At 44.8% G+C, this 18,859-nt stretch overlaps 1 protein-coding gene across 1 annotated transcript; it reads left to right on the top strand.

The window, feature by feature from the left end:
• The first annotated feature begins 5,283 nt into the window (after positions 1–5,283).
• Positions 5,284–5,630, top strand: LOC120928601 (60S ribosomal protein L37-like). Its single transcript, XM_040339646.1, has one exon. The coding sequence runs from the start codon at positions 5,300–5,302 to the stop codon at positions 5,591–5,593; it is 294 nt and encodes a 97-aa protein (XP_040195580.1). The 5' UTR covers positions 5,284–5,299; the 3' UTR covers positions 5,594–5,630.
• The last annotated feature ends 13,229 nt before the right edge of the window (positions 5,631–18,859 follow it).

Below are 18,859 nucleotides of genomic sequence, written 5' to 3'. Positions count from 1 at the left end.
AGACCCGTATCCAAAGCACGCTACCCAGCCGGCCAGGAATGGGAGTGGGGACGAGCGAGCGCCCCCCCCCCTCCTGAGCCGTGCCAGGCCGCATGCCCTCAACATGGGGGGGTTGGGTGCTCTGGGGCAGGGGGGCGCACTGCGGGCCCCCCCACCCCAGAGCACCCTGTCCCCATGTCGATGAGGACAGGACCTCTTCCCGACAACCCTTGCCATTGGTTGTCGGGGTCTGCGGGCGGAGGCTTATCGGAATCTGGGAGTCCCCTCAAATAAGGGGGCCCCCAGATACCGGCCCCCCACCCTAAGTGAATGGATATGGGGTACATCGTACCCCTATCCATTCACCTGGAGGCAAAAAGTAAAATGTAGTAAACACACAACACAAGGCTTTTTAAAATATTTTATTATTCTGCTCCGGAGGCACCCCCCTGTCTTCGTTATTTGCTCAATTACCAGGGGGGGCTTCTTCTTCCGCGCTCCGGGGTCTTCTCCGCTCTCCGGGGGTCTTCCGCTCTCCGGGGGTCTTCTCCGCTCTCCGGGGGGGGCTTCTCCGGACTCCGGGGGGCTTCTTCCATCTTCTCCCCTCTTCCGCTGTTGACTCGGCGAACCCCGGTTCTTCTGCAGCTCTCCGGTGCCTTCTTCTTCAGCGCTGGCTGCCTGCTATGTTTGTGTGTTAGCTCGATTTCAAATAGGCAGCCGGCGCGGTCTTCTGTGGCGTCAGGGTCTTCTCTTCCTTTCTTCCGATGTTGCCTCGTCGCCTGTTGTCGCTGCAATGATGGAAGCGCGCCTTGCATCCCATTTATATAGGCATCACCGTCCCATCATGCTCCGGTAGGTACCCACGTGGTGGGAGCACGTGGGTAGGCACCCACCACGTGGGTACCTGCCGGAGCATGATGGGACGGTGATGCCTATATAAATGGGATGCAAGGCGCGCTTCCATCATTGCAGCGACAACAGGCGACGAGGCAACATCGGAAGAAAGGAAGAGAAGACCCTGACGCCACAGAAGACCGCGCTGGCTGCCTGTTTGAAATCGAGCTAACACACAAACATAGCAGGCAGCCAGCGCTGAAGAAGAAGGCACCGGAGAGCTGCAGAAGAACCGGGGTTCGCCGAGTCAACAGCGGAAGAGGGGAGAAGATGGAAGAAGCCCCCCGGAGTCCGGAGAAGCCCCCCCCGGAGAGCGGAGAAGACCCCCGGAGAGCGGAAGACCCCCGGAGAGCGGAGAAGACCCCCGGAGAGCGGAAGAAGAAGCCCCCCCTGGTAATTGAGCTAATAACGAAGACAGGGGGGTGCCTCCGGAGCAGAATAATAAAATATTTTAAAAAGCCTTGTGTTGTGTGTTTACTACATTTTACTTTTTGCCTCCAGGTGAATGGATAGGGGTACGATGTACCCCATATCCATTCACTTAGGGTGGGGGGCCGGTATCTGGGGGCCCCCTTATTTGAGGGGACTCCCAGATTCCGATAAGCCTCCGCCCGCAGACCCCGACAACCAATGGCAAGGGTTGTCGGGAAGAGGTCCTGTCCTCATCGACATGGGGACAGGGTGCTCTGGGATGGGGGGGCCCGCAGTGCGCCCCCCTGCCCCAGAGCACCCAACCCCCCCATGTTGAGGGTATGCGGCCTGGCACGGCTCAGGAGGGGGGGGGGGGCGCTCGCTCGTCCCCACTCCCATTCCTGGCCGGCCGGGTAGCGTGCTTTGGATACGGGTCTGGTATGGATTGTAGGGGGACCCCCTACGTCAATTTTTCGGCGTGGGGGGGTCTCCTTACAACCCATACCAGACCTAAGGGCCTGGTATGCTCCTGGGGGGTGAACCCATGCCGTTTTTTTCTTTGAAAATTGGCATGGAGTTCTCCCTCTCAGGAATGCATGCTGAGCGACGCTGTCATTTTTTTTTATAATTATTTGTTTTCCCGGCGCGTCTTTTTTTTTCACCCGTCGCAACTTTAGTGTTGTCCCGTCGAAATTCTCAAAGCCGACCGGCGTTAATTACGTTCGCGCGCTGCACGTCGGGAAAATGACGTCACACGCATGCGCAGTACGGCCGGCGCGGGAGCGCGCCTCATTTAAATTTTAAACGCCCCCAGGAGAGGAGGACCGCCTTACGACGGCGGCACTTAAGTTACACAGCGTGTAATTTCTAACTAAGTGCTTTGACGATCAGGCACTTAGGTAGACATTTTAAGTCAGTGTAACTTAACTGCTGAAATTTAAGTTACGCAGAGTTTTTGAGAATTTGGCCCCTGGTTTCCAGAATACGCTTAAATTAATGTCGGCGTAGATTCAGAGTTACGACGGCGTATCTACTGATACGCCTGCGTAAACGTACCTGAATCTGGCTAATAGTGTTTTGCTTTTAGGCCAAAAAATTATAATTTTGGTTTCATCTGACCAGAGCATCTTGCTCCACACGTTTGCTGTGTCCCTTACATTACTTCTCACAAACTGCAAACAGGACTTCTTATGGCTTTTTTTCAACACTGGCATTCTTCTTGCCACTCTTCCATAAAGGCCAGATTTGTAGAGTGCATGACTAATAGTTGCCCTGTGGACAGCTTTGCCCACTTGAATTTTGGATCTCTGCAGCTCCTCCAGAGTTACCATGGGCTTCTTGGCTGCTTCTCTGATTAATGCTCTTCTTGCCTGGCTTGTCAGTTTAGATGGTGTCCATGTCCTGGTAGGTTTGCAGCTGTACCATATTCTTTCCATTTTCAGATGATGGATTGAACAGTGCTCCTTGAGATGTTCAAAGCTTGGGGTATTTTTTATAACCTAACCCTGCTTTAAATGTCTAAACAACTTTATCCTTGACTTTTCTGGTGTGTTCCTTGGCCTTCATGATGCTGTTAGTTCACTAAGGTTCTCTAACAAACTAACACACAGGTGTATTCTATTTACTAATTAGGTGACTTCTGAAGGTGAATGATTCTGAATTTTTTTATTTAGGGGTATTAGAGTAAAGAGGGCTAACTACAAATGAATGCCACACCTTTTACATATTTTATTTTTTATTATTCAAAACCATTTATAATTTTCATTCCACTTTACAATTATGTGCCACTTTGTATTGGTCTATCACATAAAACCCCAATAAAATAAATTTAGGCCCTGTACACACGATCAGTCCAAACTGATGAAAACGGACTGAACGATCCGTTTCATCAGTCCAAACCGACCGTGTGTAGGCGCCATCAGTCAGTTATCCTTGGGTCAAAAAAATAGAACTTGCTTTAAAATTGAACTGATGGACTGATAACTGATAGGTCAAAACCGATGGTTAGTACGTAAAAGCATCGGTTCAAAACCCACGCATGTTCAGAATCAAGTCGACGCATGCTTAGAAGCATTGAACTTAGTTTTTTTCAGCACGTCGTTGTGTTTTACGTCACCGCGTTGGACTCGATCGGTTTTTGAACTGATGGTGTGTAGGCACATCAGACCATCAGTCAGCTTGACTGACTGATGGTCTGATGTGCCTACCTTCAGTCCGTTTTCATCAGTTTTGACTGATCGTGTGTACAGGGCCTTACTTTTTTGGTTGTAACATGACAAAATGTGGAAAATTTCAAGGGGTATGAGTACTTTTTCAAGGCACTGTACCTCTGTTACAAAGGTCTGATGCCAGGAGGTCCTTTACAGAGCTGCCATCTTCTCCCTGGAATCTTCTTCCCCCCAACAAAGAGCCTGTCTGTTCCTTATTTCTATTTTTACAACTTTACATCCACTTTAAGTAAAATGGGTATTTGGACCGTTTTTTGTTTTTATACCAGCTGTTGGTGTGGGGTGTGTGGGGAGGAGGCTGTTAGGGGAGTTGCTAATATCCTGGAGTTGGGCATTACCAAATATTTTACAATCTCAAAAACTAGGAGCATATCGCATATGCAGCAAGCAGCCAACCTCTTCATCTGGCACAGTAAGTCCAGAAATTGCAACAATCTCACAAAACCTTTCCAGGTACCCAGAAGAAGAGATTCTTCACTCATAACCATATGGATAAACTTCTTTGGCATTACAGCAACATCTGAGTATAGATATGCTAGAGGTATAGTCAACAGTGCATATCAATGCAAGCATCTCCAAAACTGTCTTCTACTGGTTTTGAATACCACAGAAACTAAAAACTAAATGGGATGTGAGAACTGTGGGAACATCCACCTATTATTTCCCAGGCAAACACCATAAACTGTCTGAATTTGATAAATTTGGTACCAGGGAATTTTTTGTCCACTAACACCGAGACAGTCGTTATTCAATACAAAGTGCAAAGCTCCTCTGCTCCAAGGTCCTGCTACAAGCCAACAGTTACTACATAGTGACATGGACAGGAGATGTAAAATCTAGCAGCAGGAGTTTTACAACAAGGTGAAACTAAACATACAGTACAGGCGCTCTTGGAACTTGAAGGAATGCAAGAACCATGTACAATGGATTTGTCTCTAGTCAGCAGAGCGTGCTCTGAATCTAACATCAAGAGCTTATTGGAAAAATGCCAATTGTCAATCTTCTTCTGTCTGCTGGTATTCTTTATTCTGGCTCAAATTTTCAAAAAAATTTAGTCTATGTTAACACTTACAGGGCTTTGTGGATTCAGCAAATTCACCCATTATGAAAATAAACGGTCTTGCTCTCAGTTATGATTGGCAACCTAATAGGCTAGACGTCATTGAACAAGTGAGGAGAAATCCCATAGCATTGACCAAAGATGGGCAGTTTGACTCTCCAGGTCAAAGTATAAAATATTGCATGTACAGTTTTCTGCAAAATAAAACCAAAAAGATAAATTACTTTCAATCTGAACAAGTTCAAGGGCATTTTGCTTACATCTAAAATATTTGTCAGTGGCAATACAGTTAATCACAAAATCTAAAGGCACAGTGATTTTTATTTAATACATCTTTGTCAAACCATGTTTTCTGTCTCTGACAAAGAGTGTCCAGCATTATGGATTTGGTACTTCTATGCTTTCTATGCTTTGTACCGACAGTTGTTTTCTCTGTCTGTTTTTCACATTTTGGCAACAATCTTGCACTTGTCTATGCTCTCTGCACATGAAAAAATTCTATAGTTACAAAGTTATAACTTTATTTGTTTTTAATTTTGTCAAAGCATTTATTAAAATATAAATTATACATTTGTATATTTCTTTTAAAAATGTACTATAAAAAATTCTCCCATGCCTACACAAATTGCTATTAAATATAAAAATTAAGTAAGTTAGTTATTCAATAGAGTCTTTCTGTTGTTTTTAATAAAAAAAGGGGTCTCTATCGTCTCGGCCACTGGGGAAGATGACGAAGGGAACATCGTCATTCGGAAAGCACCGCAATAAGATGCACACTCTGCGCCGTCGATGTGGCTCTAAAGCCTTCCATTTACAGAAGTCCATCTGTGGCAAGTGTGGCTACCCAGCTAAGCGCAAGAGAAAGTACAACTGGAGTGCCAAGGCCAAGAGACGCAACACCACCGGAATCGGCCTCATGAGACATCTGAAGTTTGTGTACCGCAGGTTCAAGAATGGATTCCGTGAAGGTACAACTCCTAAACCCAAGAGAGCCGCAGTTGCAGCTTCCAGCTTCTCTTAAGAACTAATATTTGTACAAAAATAAAGTGGTTAAAATTAGTTGCCCTCCCCAGTTGCATACCCAACACATCTGGCACCCAGGACTGGTAAAAAAAAAGTATAATGACAAATTGTGGGTGTGGTCAAATTGTGTCAACAGTGGGAGGGGCTTAAATGGAGCACATGCTTTATTGGCTGTGCCACAAGTGAGCATGTAACAGACATGTACAAACCTCAGTGCACTCATTAAAATAAAATAAAATTGGTCTATTACATATGCTTTTCTACACACAGTCAACCTTAACAAAGAATTTGATGTACTTAGAGTGCAGTAGTCAGGAGCATGAATTGTAAAACACAGTTGGGGGAATTCATCAAGAACGGAGTAGCCAGAATCTAGAGCAGCTGTGCATGGCAAGCAATCAGCTTTTTCCTTCAGCCTTCAAAATGAAAGCTATAAGCTAATTGGTTGCCATTAACAGCTGCTCCAGATTTTGATAATTTCCCCTAAGGGCTCATTCAGACGGACACTAAGACACGTCCTCCGTGCTGAGCTGCTATTTGCTGTATCTGCATACACCTCAGAGCTGCATGCTGGCAGCCAATAGAAGTGAGTGAGTTTGTATCTGTGCACCTGTTCCTGCCCGCATGTCACATTTTAACATGCAACTATGTCCGTACAGCCGTTGCATCCCAATTTACTTACTAAGGGATGCACAGAACACCTGTGCATCCGCATATGGTGTATGGCTGTCACACGAGACACGGTTGCATACACACCGTGTGAACGAAGCCTAATTCGCATGTAGGCCAGATAGCAGGAAAAAGGAGAAGTCAGCTATTTAATAAATCTCTCACACAACCTGTCTTTCTGATACTGTTTGGCATTACTTGCGACAATTGATAAATATTCCTATGAATGTTGTGAACTCACCAACTCTATGCTCGCCCTCCAGGGCTCAGGCAGGCTCTCCCTCCGTCCAGACTTTAGGTCCAGACTCTTTCTCCCTTAATCTGGCAGGTCCTTCAGACACCCTCTTTCCTAGTCCAAGGCCTCCAGGCTCCCATTCTCTTAGTCCAGAGCCCTAAGGCACCCCCTCTCCTAGCTTGGGAACTCTAGGTACCCCCCAACTAGTCCAGGGTCCAGTTGCTGCTACAGCATTATACTTGATCAGAAGTGGCACCCTTAGAGCTGTGGCACCCAGGGTGGGCTGCACCCTTGCACCCCCTTAGGTACAACACTGGCCCTCCCACTCCAAATTGTAAGGGACCATGCAACTAAAAGTTATATACCTTAGTCCTCTTTGCAGAATTCTCCCTTCTGTACATCAGAATGTCAATGGCCCATGACATTGTACTACTGTACATCGTACTATATTTTTCTATTTAGGAATAACTATTGGCTTCCTAACCCTGGAAGGGCTAAATGATTTTTTTTGTGCTTGTTTTGTCTAGAAAAATAGGAATAATTTGTAATGCTTACCTTATTCTTTACTCCTGGCTGCATGACCAGTCCCTGAAGCCACTTATGTTTGCCATTTCTTTGGCTGCATTCTCTACCATGCATGACCATTGGTGAGGCATTGTAGGTGTGAACAGGGAGGGAAGTTGTAGAGTTTAGAAGAGAGATGGATGATAGTAGTTCAAGGTTTTGGGTGAGTGTTACTGCTTATCCATCATTGTCTAAGACCAATTAGTATATCAAATAGTGTATTATTTTTTTCATTCCTTGTTGGTTTTGTTTTCAATCCAATGTCTTAATAATGTCCTAATAAAACATATTTTCTAATCACATTTTACATCTATTTCACTTTTCAGTAAATAATCTTGATGATGTGAAAAACCATTAAAAAATGTTAAACTTTTATTAGATAAAATAATTACAGAAATGTATTGCAAACAACTACAATCAACACATAATAAAATGGGTGTACACATTTCAATACTAAAGTATAATTGTGCAAAAAAATGTGGCAACCTTTATAAGGGAGTAGGCTTGTTCTTAAGTTGAATATGTTTGTGAGTTGGAATAGGTATATTTTTTAAGTGTAGCTCCAGCCACAAAATACATTTTTAAGCTTTTTGGAAAACATAGAGAAGGGTTATCATCCCTGTAACATTTGTTTTGCTGTCTGTGCGCATCTGTTCAGAAGATTGCACCTCACTTTCTGTCCCAATGACAATTGGATTTAGAACATTTTGGGTTATTAGGGAAACAAGGACTGGTGAAAAAGCATCAGTGTAGAGGAGGCACGTTTTTTCCATAATAACTCTTAGGCCGCGTACACACGGTCAGTCCAAACCGATGAAAACGGCCTGAAGTCCAGTTTCATCGGTCCAAACCGACCGTGTGTACGGCCCATCGGTCCGTTGTCCTTCGGTCAAAAATGTTAGAACTTGCTTTAAAATCGAACCGATGGACCGATGCCAGATAGGTCCAAACCGATGATTAGTACACAAAAGCATCGGTTCAAAACCCGTGCATGCTCAGAATCAAGTCGACGCATGCTTGGAAGCATTGAACTTTGTTTTTTTCAGCACGTCGTTTGTTAGACGTCACCGCGTTCTGACCCGATCGGTTTTTGAACTGATGGTGTGTACGCACATCAGACCATCAGCCCACTTCAGCGGTGAACCGATGAAAAAGGTCCGTAGGACCATTCTCATCGGTTTGGAACGACCGTGTGTACGCGGCCTCACAGGAGAGAATTTACCTTCCTAGGGGGAGATTTCCTCTCACTTCCTGTTGTCTTCCTCCGTTTGTAAGTAGGAGTTGTTTGTAAGTAGGGGACCGCCTGTATTTCTATTTTAAACTGAGGTTTATGTGTATATAATTTGAGAACATATTTACTCAAGCTAAATTAACACAATCTTTAAAGTGCCCACCCTATCCTTATTCCACATATGCACAATACAATATAAGTACTCTATACTATGGCTTTTTATCTAGACAGGAATGCCTACCTTACCCCATGGATCAGCAGGCTTATTTAAATGGTTATGGTTGTGATGACCCTTTCTGAAAATTGTTTCCTTTTATCACGTATACTGCAGAATCAGTGGCTATCAATGGCAATGGCACTGCATTGTGCATGATAAAGTCAAGGGCCAGCCAAAATTACAATGTGAGATTAAAGACTACTGTAGTGACAGCTGCCACAGAGCTAAGGAATATAATAAGTATAACTTTATATTTAAAAATTGAATAATGTCTTGCACAAATGTCTGGAGGGGAAAACGTTACATTTATTTTGCCCCAACAGTTTAAAAAAAAAACAGTATGTAGTAACATTTGGCACTGCAACAAGCAGTTTGGGATATCTAGGGGAGGTGAGAGAAAGAAAAAGGGGCTACAGTATCTGGCATAGCAGCAAGCAGAGAGAGAAAGCATGAGGCCAAGGGAAGAGAAAGGAGGCTTTCACTTACTGCAGCAAGCAAAGTGAGATATCAAGGGGGAAAAGGGTAGATAAAAGGAATGGTCTGGCACCGGCAGCGAGCATAGTGAGACATCTAGGGTTAGAGGCAGTGCTTTAAGTGGGCCAAAAGAGGTGCCGGTACTCTATTAGGCGCCGGTGCTCCCCCCCCCCCAATACTGAACATGAAAATACCCTTAGAAAGTACCCTGAAAAAGAGCTACTGTAGAAAGAGCTACTGAACATAAATAAAATGTGCAAAAGGGTATTGAACAAAATGTTGTACAAAATGTACATAAAATAAATTATAAAAATTATAATAACATACTAACCATAGAACAGTAAACAGTAAACCTGATTGGCTGAAGCTTCACCACGGCGGCAGAAGACATCGAGGGAGGACATGGAAGCTTCAGGTAAGTGCTTTTTACAGGGAAAGGGGCGACAATGGGCACAGTGGTGACAAAGGGCACAGAGGTGACAATTGGCACAGTGGCATCATGGGGCACAGTGGTGACAATGGGCACAGTGGCATCATGGGGCACAGTGGTGACAATGGGCACAGTGGCATCATGGGGCACAGTGGTGACAATTAAAGGGCACAGTGGTGACAATTGGCACAGTGGCAACAATTGAGGGGCACAGTGGTTGCATTTGATGGCATGGCACAGTGGTGACAATTGATGGAACAGTGGCTGTGTTTGATGGCATGGCACAGTGACTGCGTTTGATGGCATGGCACAGTGGTGACAATTGATGGCACAGTGGCTGCGTTTGATGGCACAGTAGCTGCGTTTGATGGCATGGCACAGTGGTGACAATTGATGGCACAGTTGCTGTTTGATGGCATGGCACAGTGGTGACAATTGATGGCACAGTGGCTGCATTTGGTGGCATGGCACAGTGGTTGCATGTGATGGGCACAGTGAGGCTTCAATTTTTATTTTTTTTTGCACCCCCCCCCCCCCAATTTTGAGCACCAGCCGCCACTGTTCCAGACATTTGTAATGTTTGTAGATCCTGGGACACACACACACACATGTGTGAAGGTAAAGTGTCTGCAGGGAAAAGTCAGGGAAGGGAGGGGGAGAGATAACAACCATCTGAGAGGAGCAGTGTGACAGGCAAAGATGAATGGATCTGTGTGAGGACGACAGGGAGCAGGACGGCCGGCCAGATAGTGGCTGAGGAAGGGAGGAAGATGCCAGGGAGAGAGAGAGAGCATTGCAGACACAGCCAGAACTGACCTGTAAAGCCAACGTGAGGAGACCTGTTACCACTGCTGCCCGAACCTGCTGGGAGGAAACTTCAAAGGCCCCCCATGCACCTAGGACCCCTGGGCAGTTCACAGAAGTGCCTGTGCATTAAGACAGGAAAGCCCTCCCCCGCTCTCACAGTGTCCCCCAGCTTTTAGGGAGAGGAAAGCAGGCAGCGCTGGGGGGAGACCAGGCACCTATAGGCGGATCACATGTGGCTAGAACAGGGAGGCAGATCGGTGCGCTGTGACAGTTACAGAAATGATGCCGACAGGAGGGAGAGATACACAGCATCGGTTCTGTAACTGTCAAAGCGCACCGATCTGCCTCCCCATCAGCGGGCCCCACTCGGCTGCGGGGCCCCATAGCGCCCGCGTGGGTCGCTATGGCGGTAGTTCCGCCACTGATCATCATATTCCTGGCCTGGGGCTGCGTTCCGGTACAGGAAACCCACGTACTGGGCGCACGGAGAGGTGCTGGTACTCTCCAGGGCCATTTTTGGAAGTGGCGGTACTGAGTACCGCCGCGTTCCGGCCCAGTTAAAGCACTGGTTAGAGGGAAAGGAAAGGGGGGCTGTTTGACATTACAGCAAGCAGAGCGAGACATTTTATGCCATGTACACACGGTCAGAATTTCCGATAGGAAAAGTTAGATGGAATTTTTTCCGTATATTTTCGACCGTGTGTATGCCCCATCGGACTTTTTTCGTCGGAAATTCAGACAGACTTAGAAAGAGAACATGTTCTCTTTTTTCAGACGGAAATTCCATGCATGCTTGGAAACAATTCGACACATGTTTGGATGCACTGAACTTCATTTTTCTAGGCTTGTCGTAGTGTTGTACGTCACCGCGTTTTTGACCGTCGGAATTTAGTGTGTTCGTGTGTATGGAAGACAGCTTAAGCGGAATTCTGTTGGAAAAACCCGTCGGAGTTTATTCAGACGGAAAAACCGGTCGTGTGTATGCGGCATAAAAGCCAAGGTAAAGAGAAAGAGGCCTTTTACTGCAGCACGCAGAGGAAGAAAGTAGGGGGCTATGGGAAGAGAAAGGAGACTTACTGACACTGCACCAAGCAGAGTGAGACATCTAGGGGTCCTGGAGAAATGAAATGAGGCTCTCTGGCACTGTAGCAATCAGAGGGAGACAGAAGGGAGATGAGGAGAAAGAAAGGTGGAAGGGATGGGAATAAAGTGCTGTCAAAAGAAATCAGATTTTTTAACAGTTGCAGGAGTGGGTGGTGGGAGGAGAGTTGTGGGGTACTGTAGAAATAACAGGGGTTATTTTAGGGGAAAAGGAGGTGACTGCTTGGAAATGAAAGGTGCTATAGAATACATCATGTAGCTAGGGACATGTAAGGTATATTATAACAATATTATCTGGTGTTTCACACTGGAATGTGAACCATGTGTGCAGGTGTAACATGCAGCCATATATTCATTATACTATATATTTACATCTCTTTATTGCAGGTGGGTGTTTTTAAAAGTAGTGTTCATTTAAAAAAATATATATATTGTTTGGAAGAAGGGTGATTACTGTAAGGGCTCATTTTGACTTGTGGTTTAGCGCAGCTGGAAAAATTGAAAAAGAAACTGTGCTAAGATAATAAAGGTTTTGGGATGGCCTGAAGCTCTAATAGGTAAGCAGCAACTAACCTGATAACATAACAGTGAAAAGAAGTGAGAAAAATATATATAGTTGCTCTAGTGTCAGGACCACCTTTGCGGGGAAGGTGACTCAATCACCCCCACCCCAAACGTGGAAATAAATTAAATGAGCATAAACCGTGAACTTATTATAAATGATTAAAGTGCACAAATAATACCAAATTAAAATCATAAATTGGATGATAAACAAACCATAAAGCATAAGCTAATGACATTAGTTAAGTGACAGTAAACTTGTAAGGATATGAAAAAATGCACAAGGTGAAGTCCAAGAGAACAACCAAAATTGCATAGAAATTGTATATATATATATATATATATATATATATATATATATATATATATATATATATATATATATATATATATATATATGTATATATAATCATAAAAGTCCATAAAACTGATGTGAATAAACACCCAGTGATGTTCCAAGATATCAGCTATGCTTTCTTCCTGGGATCAACCACTTCAAGTGAATTCCACCACCATAATGCAAAACTGCTTACCAGAGCCAATGGTCCTGTGTGGTTAGGACCTAGACCAGCATGGATATAAGACCAGCCTTAAACCTTAAACGCCCTCTGAAGAGGTGGACCTATCACGAAACGCGTCAGGGCGTGGCTACACAACAATCCAGCTTGTGAGGCAGTTTGCATCTACCCGGGACTCACGAAGGGGATATTGTGGTAAAACTTTGGAGCCATATTTCTGAGTGAGCAGAGGCAGCGGCCCATACGACAAGCTTTTTTATATCTTTTATTGTGTAAGCATGAGCGGGTAGCAGGGGTGCCAATATTAAAATAAAAAAGGATTTTACACTATGCAAAGTTTCTTTTTTCCCTGCATGTCTGCCGAGCTACATATCTCACAGCATAAGATTACTACCACCACACACCATAGGAGGAGTGCCGATGTGTGATTGCTGCAAGTAGTTATATCCAATGCTTTCAACCTACTACAATCTGGTGAGTACAAAACCATAAGGGGGACAGCACAGAGAGATCTTTTTCAACATAGGAGCAGATCAGTGCCTACACCCATAGCTTTCCTTCCAATGAGATTGAGACGATCGGTATCTGAGGAAGTGGTTTGGACTCACCTTTATGGGACTATTGGGAGCTCTTGAGTGTTAACCATTTATTTATTCATTTTTGGACATTTATCAGAATATATTTACAGTCCCAATTACATTTGCAGAATATGGGGGATTGACTCATAAGCCAGATTTAAAGGCTTTATTTAGCGCTGTTAGTGTCTTATTAATAATTGATTTTAATAATACATCGTTTTTCAGCAATAAACCTGTTGCGCCGGACGCAAACAGGAAAACCCGTCCAAATGGAAAATGAGCAGATGAGGGTGACGACGTCAGCAAGCCGCTCATTCCGCCCAACGCGTTTCATGATAGGTCACGTCGCCCCCCGTGTCACTTTTTTGAATTAAAAAATAAGACAACAGTAAAGGTAGCCCAATTTTTTTATATATTGTGAAAGATAATGTTACGCCGAGTAAAATGATACCCAACATGTCACGCTTCAAAATTGCGCCCGCTCGTGGAATGGCGTCAAACTTTTATCCTTAAAAATCTCCATAGGCGACATTTAAAAAATTCTATAGGTTGCATCTTTTGAGCTACAGAGAAGGTCTAGGGCTAGAATTAATGCTCTCACTCTAATGATCGTGGTGATACCTCACTTGTGTGGTTTGAACACCGTTTTCATATGCAGGCGCTACTGGTGTATGCATTCGCTTCTGTGCGCAAGCTCGTCGGTACGGGGAGCTTTAAAAAAATTTTTTTTTTGTTTTGTTATTTATTTTTATTTAAATGGATCACTTTTATTCCTATTACAAGGAATGTAAACATCCCTTGTAATATAAACAAGCATGGCAGGTCCTCTTAAATATGACATCTGGGGTCAAAAAGACCTCAGATCTCATATTTGGACTTAGAAATGCAAAAAAAAAAAAAAATGCATTTAAAAAAATGACAACAAGAAAATATGACTTTAAGAAGCATGGGCGGAAGTGACGTTTTGACATCACTTGCGCCCTGCTATTCTATGGGGACGGGTGGGAGCCATCCTGTCCTCACTCGCATCCACAGCAAGCAGGAGACAGCACCCGATCGCCTCCGCCGCTGCCGACGGCTCCGGGAAGCGGCAGAGGGCGCGGGAGAGCGGCGGGAGGGGGGCTCCTCTACTCCCGCCGATAATGGTGATCTTGCGGCGAATCCACCATGGAGACCACGGTTATCGTTTACAGGACCGCTCAAGGAAAAGATGGATATCTCGGTTGTGGCAGTAGCTGCTGCCGTTACCGAGATATCCATCTTTAAAAACAGAACGTGGTTAAAACACCTGAACATTTTCCAAAAATATGGGGATTTAGTCACAAAATATGGCTATATGGTGCTTAAGCTCACTTACTGCATCAAAGTACCCCATTACTTACCAAGGAGCATCCCATCCTCCCACCATTACCTCTTATTAGTGTCCATCTGTAATATAGGAGGAGTCCTTTAGTTCTCCCGTATAGAGGAGTGTATTTCTCCCATGGTTCAGAAAAGCAGGATCCTTCATTCTATAAATAGCGTAGGAACCCACTGATAATGGGGTAGCCATATGGTGCGACTAAATCCCCATATTTTTGAAAATGTTCAGGTGTTTTAAATAGCCTTGCAGGAGTTAAATGTCATTTTTGTATGTGTGCGCTGTAATATTTTGTTCTGTTCGGCAGGCAGTACTGACGCGGAACATGACCTATTCAAGATTTCATCATGTATTACTTTGGCCTTCATCCCTTACATTTCAAGTTATTTTTTTCATTTCATCTAATTGTGTTCTCACTTTAATTTTTTTGGTGCAATAAGCAATAAGATGCTTTTTCTTCATTATCTCTGAACTCAACCCTGCCAGTAACAGTGATTCACAGCCATCAGAGGCAGTGACAAGGAAAAAAATAACCCTGCTGACACCACACACAGAACCCCCCAATTGTGTTGGAGATTTGGCACGGCTCAGAACCCTCCACCTTGTATGTGGACTGAGGAAGAAGTCTGGTGGTGAACTGCGAGGCCATTGGTGCTTTAAGGTGTTTTTTATTCATATTAGTTTTATCCCAAAAAGATTAAGCATTGGAAAAGCATAGGGTAGCTTTTCTCAACTTATTTAACATACTGAGTTGAATCCTTGGAATACCATTCAGGTCTCAGAGAACTAATCATTAGCATTTCCAAAGTACATTACCATGATCTTTAATGGGATGCAGTCTCTTTACATTTGGGGTTAGCTGGAAGACTCCAGGTATCTGAAAAAATAAAATTATAATATTGGTTGCAATGGTTGCTTCTCTGAGATACAGAAGATACTTTTTGTTTAATGTACCAGGCAATCCCTCAAGAAACCCTGAAGTTCCATAAAAGCCTGGTTAAGGAAATCTGCATTGGGGAAGAAAGAATAAAGAGGTGTATTATTTTAGGTTAACCTATGCACTAAAACACATGAACGCTGGCGTGTGGTTGTGTAGGGGCAGTGAGGGGTGGTGCTTTATGCAGTAACACTCAGTTCTCCACATTGCACCGTACCTGTATGCAGCATTATGAACATGGCACTTAGCAATCAACCGCTTTCTCTTTGCTATATGCCCTTGAGTTGAGCCTGCATTGATCTCTGTAGATCAATGCAGTTCAATGGACATGGCCCTAAACTTTGCTCCATCAGGAATTTTGGGGCCCCTTACACAGCTTCAGGCATGGGCCCCCTGGAGCAGAGAACCGGGGGGGGGGGGGGGGGTGCCGCCTAAAATTGAGAAAAAATAAAGAAAAAGGGGGGTAGCCATCCGGGGGCCCTGGGGACCTCTGGGCCCTTTAATAAAAAGAAAAAAGAAACCTCTGGGCCCTTTAATAAAAAAAATATAAACATTTATAAAAAATACATAAAAAAAGGGAGGTTGCCATCCGGGGCCCTGGGGACCTCTGGGCCTTTTAATAAAAAAATATAAACAAAAATAAAAAAATAAACATTTATAAAAAAAATTAAAAAGGGGGGTTTGCCACATGGGGCCCTGGGGACCTCTGAGCCCTTTAATAATAAAATATATATATATATATATATATATATATATATATATATAAAAAAGGGGGGGTTGCCATCCGGGCCCCTGGGGACCTTCGGGCCCCTTACAGGTGTACTGCCTGTACCCCCCTGATGGCGGCCCTGGTGCTCTGAGCTATTCATATTTAAAACTGTATAGTTGTAAAGAAATTCATCGTTCTTCAATGCACAAATCACACAATGTCTCATGCAATTTAAACACAAAATCATAGATTCCAACTGTCTCTCATTTTGAAGGACTGTTCCTCTTTTGAGACCAAATCCCTCTGTCCCTGATGAAGCCTCAGTTGTCCATCTTTTTGATCTAATGTGTACTTTTTTTACTACAGAATGTTATTCAACCTCTACATTATTGCATTTGTTATTTTGAAAAGCCAATATTAAAGAAAATCTGAGGTCAAGAAAAACATGTGTGGTTTAGCCAGTAATTTTCTGCATATAAGATTTAAGATATAAGATGTAAGCAGAGTCGTGGCAGGAATGTATCCTTTGCTTTGTGTGTTTACTGTGTGAGGAAAGGTGTCCCCAGTTATTGCAGAAAGTTGGAAGGTATGCCTATAAACATGTAACAAAGTCCGGGGGCCCCTGAGGCCTAATGGTGACCTCCAGAGTTAGGGACAGCTGACATCCTTCCGTGTAGAGTGGGTTACAAGGCATGGTGGGTGTAATGCAAGATGAAATGGTGGGTGCCAGACACTTTTATAATGCAAAGAGATGTATTGTCTTTTAAACAGAACTGGGGGGAGAGTGTTAGGGACAGGACACCCTTAAGTAGATGCAATGATAATTAGTAGACTCCTAGACTTCTATAGAAAGACAGCTATACAGGTGAAGGCTGCCAGCTGGACACCACTTCTGTATAGGTAGGACCGTTGTCTCCTATGGCAACAATCTTGTAGTAGTTACTAACGGTAATTATATTCAACTATCTTCAACACAAACAGCTTTCTGCTTACTCCACTATCACTCACTGTGGATCTTCACTCAATGAACCAGTCTTTCACTAAACTTCGGATCCAATAGCCACTGGATCCCCTGAGCTCTTTCACTGTTAGCACTCGGTATCTTCCTCAAGCGTTACCTCCGCTTCCCTGCTGGGTCCCTGGCTGGGCATTCCCCTGCTGACACGCTAGGTCCATGGCTTGAAACTCAGTGATGCTCCACAAGGGTCACCTCCGTTGTCCCGCTGGGTCCCTGACTTGGCACTTGCTGAGTTCTTCCCACTTCTTCACTGTCCCTGGCTGATGAGAAGTCTGCTCTGGTACTGTCTTCAGATTACTCACAGTGGTCTCCGGTAACAGGGTGAATGGTCCCTTAGTGGCGACAGCTTCCTGTTCTACCTCTGACCACAGCTGGTTCCCCATCCGTCTGAACCGCTACTTCTGGTTGGACTACAAGCCCCCAGTCCCAACCCTGCGCTGCTCTCCTGCTTCTGGATAGGCCCTCAGACAGCCTAGCAGCCAGATTCCCCCGGGATAAGCTTCAGGCTTTTGACCTAGCAGCCCGGGGCAGTACAACACACGTCCACCCAGACAGACGTCCAGGTGGCATAGAACCCCGATCACCTGACTCCACTCAAATAAATAGGCTCTCCCAGCAGGCCAAGGGACTTAAAGAATCCCCTGCCAATTGGCTGAGACACACCATTCATTCATAATCTGTCCTTTCTTTGCCCTTGTCATCCAATGTCACCAGCTATCATGCAACCTAGTGACAGTAGAGAGAAGTGCAGCAATTCCAGAATTAGGGGGAAATCACTTGATCTCCTAACAATTGGCCAAGAAACTATTGCCTGGCAACTACATTTCATAGCAACCCTGCCTACACATCAGGGTGCTACAAAGAGTTTTAGTGGGAACATAGTGGTATGCAGTTCTGGCACCTCCAGCACTAACTCTATGCACAGGCTGCTGGAGAGTTTACTGTTGCCAGCTGCTGGAGAATCTACTACTGTTGCTGGCTGCTGGAGAGTCTATGGTTGGTGGCTGCTAGAAAGTCTACTGTTGCCACTGCTGCAGAGTTTACTGTTGTTGGCTTCTGGAGAGTCTTCTGATGTTGGCTGCTGAAGAGTCTACTGTTGTCGGCTGCTGGAGAGTCTACTGTTTCCACTGCTGGGTAATCTACTGCTGCCGGCTGCTGGAAAGTCTACTGTTTCCAGCTACTGGAGAGTCTACTGTTGCTGATTGCTGGAGAGTCTATGATTGCCGCTGCTGAATAGGAATGAGCTTCGAGTTCAAGTCAAACTCATGTTCGACTCGAACATTGCCTGTTCGCCTATTCGGCGAACAGCGAACAATTTGGGGTGTTCGCGCCAAATTCGAAAAGCCACGGAACACCCTGTTAAAGTCTATGGGAGAAATCTAAAGCTAATATGCAAGCTATTGTCCTAAAACGTGTTTGGGGACCCGGGTCCTGCCCCAGGGGACATGTATTAATGCAAAAAAAAGTTTTAAAAACTGGAGTTTTTTCGAGAGCAGTGACTTAGACCCCTTTTACACTGAGTGTTACCTATATAAGAGCTGTCACTGGCTCAAGCCGCGTCATTCGCTGGGCTGTCTCTGGTGGAGACAGGCCGCTGGCGATGCGTGCGCTCTGGATCCCGGACCTGGATGAAGAGATCTTCTCATCGCTGGACTCCGGTGGAGAGGAGATCACCCGTCGTAGGATACCGACAACGTTGGAGCGGGGACCGAGAGTGGATTACCACAGAAGGTGTGTGTTTTATTTTTACAATTCTTTACACTTTCTTAGTGAAATGGGAGGGGTACAATGTACCACATTACCAATTCAAAGAGGGGGGTGGCCCGGGATCTGGGTGTCCCCTTCGTTAACCACT

The sequence above is a fragment of the Rana temporaria genome, chromosome 2, assembly GCF_905171775.1.
Source record: "Rana temporaria chromosome 2, aRanTem1.1, whole genome shotgun sequence".
NCBI classification, from domain to species: domain Eukaryota; kingdom Metazoa; phylum Chordata; class Amphibia; order Anura; family Ranidae; genus Rana; species Rana temporaria.
This window is presented reverse-complemented; position numbering and strand designations above follow the sequence as displayed.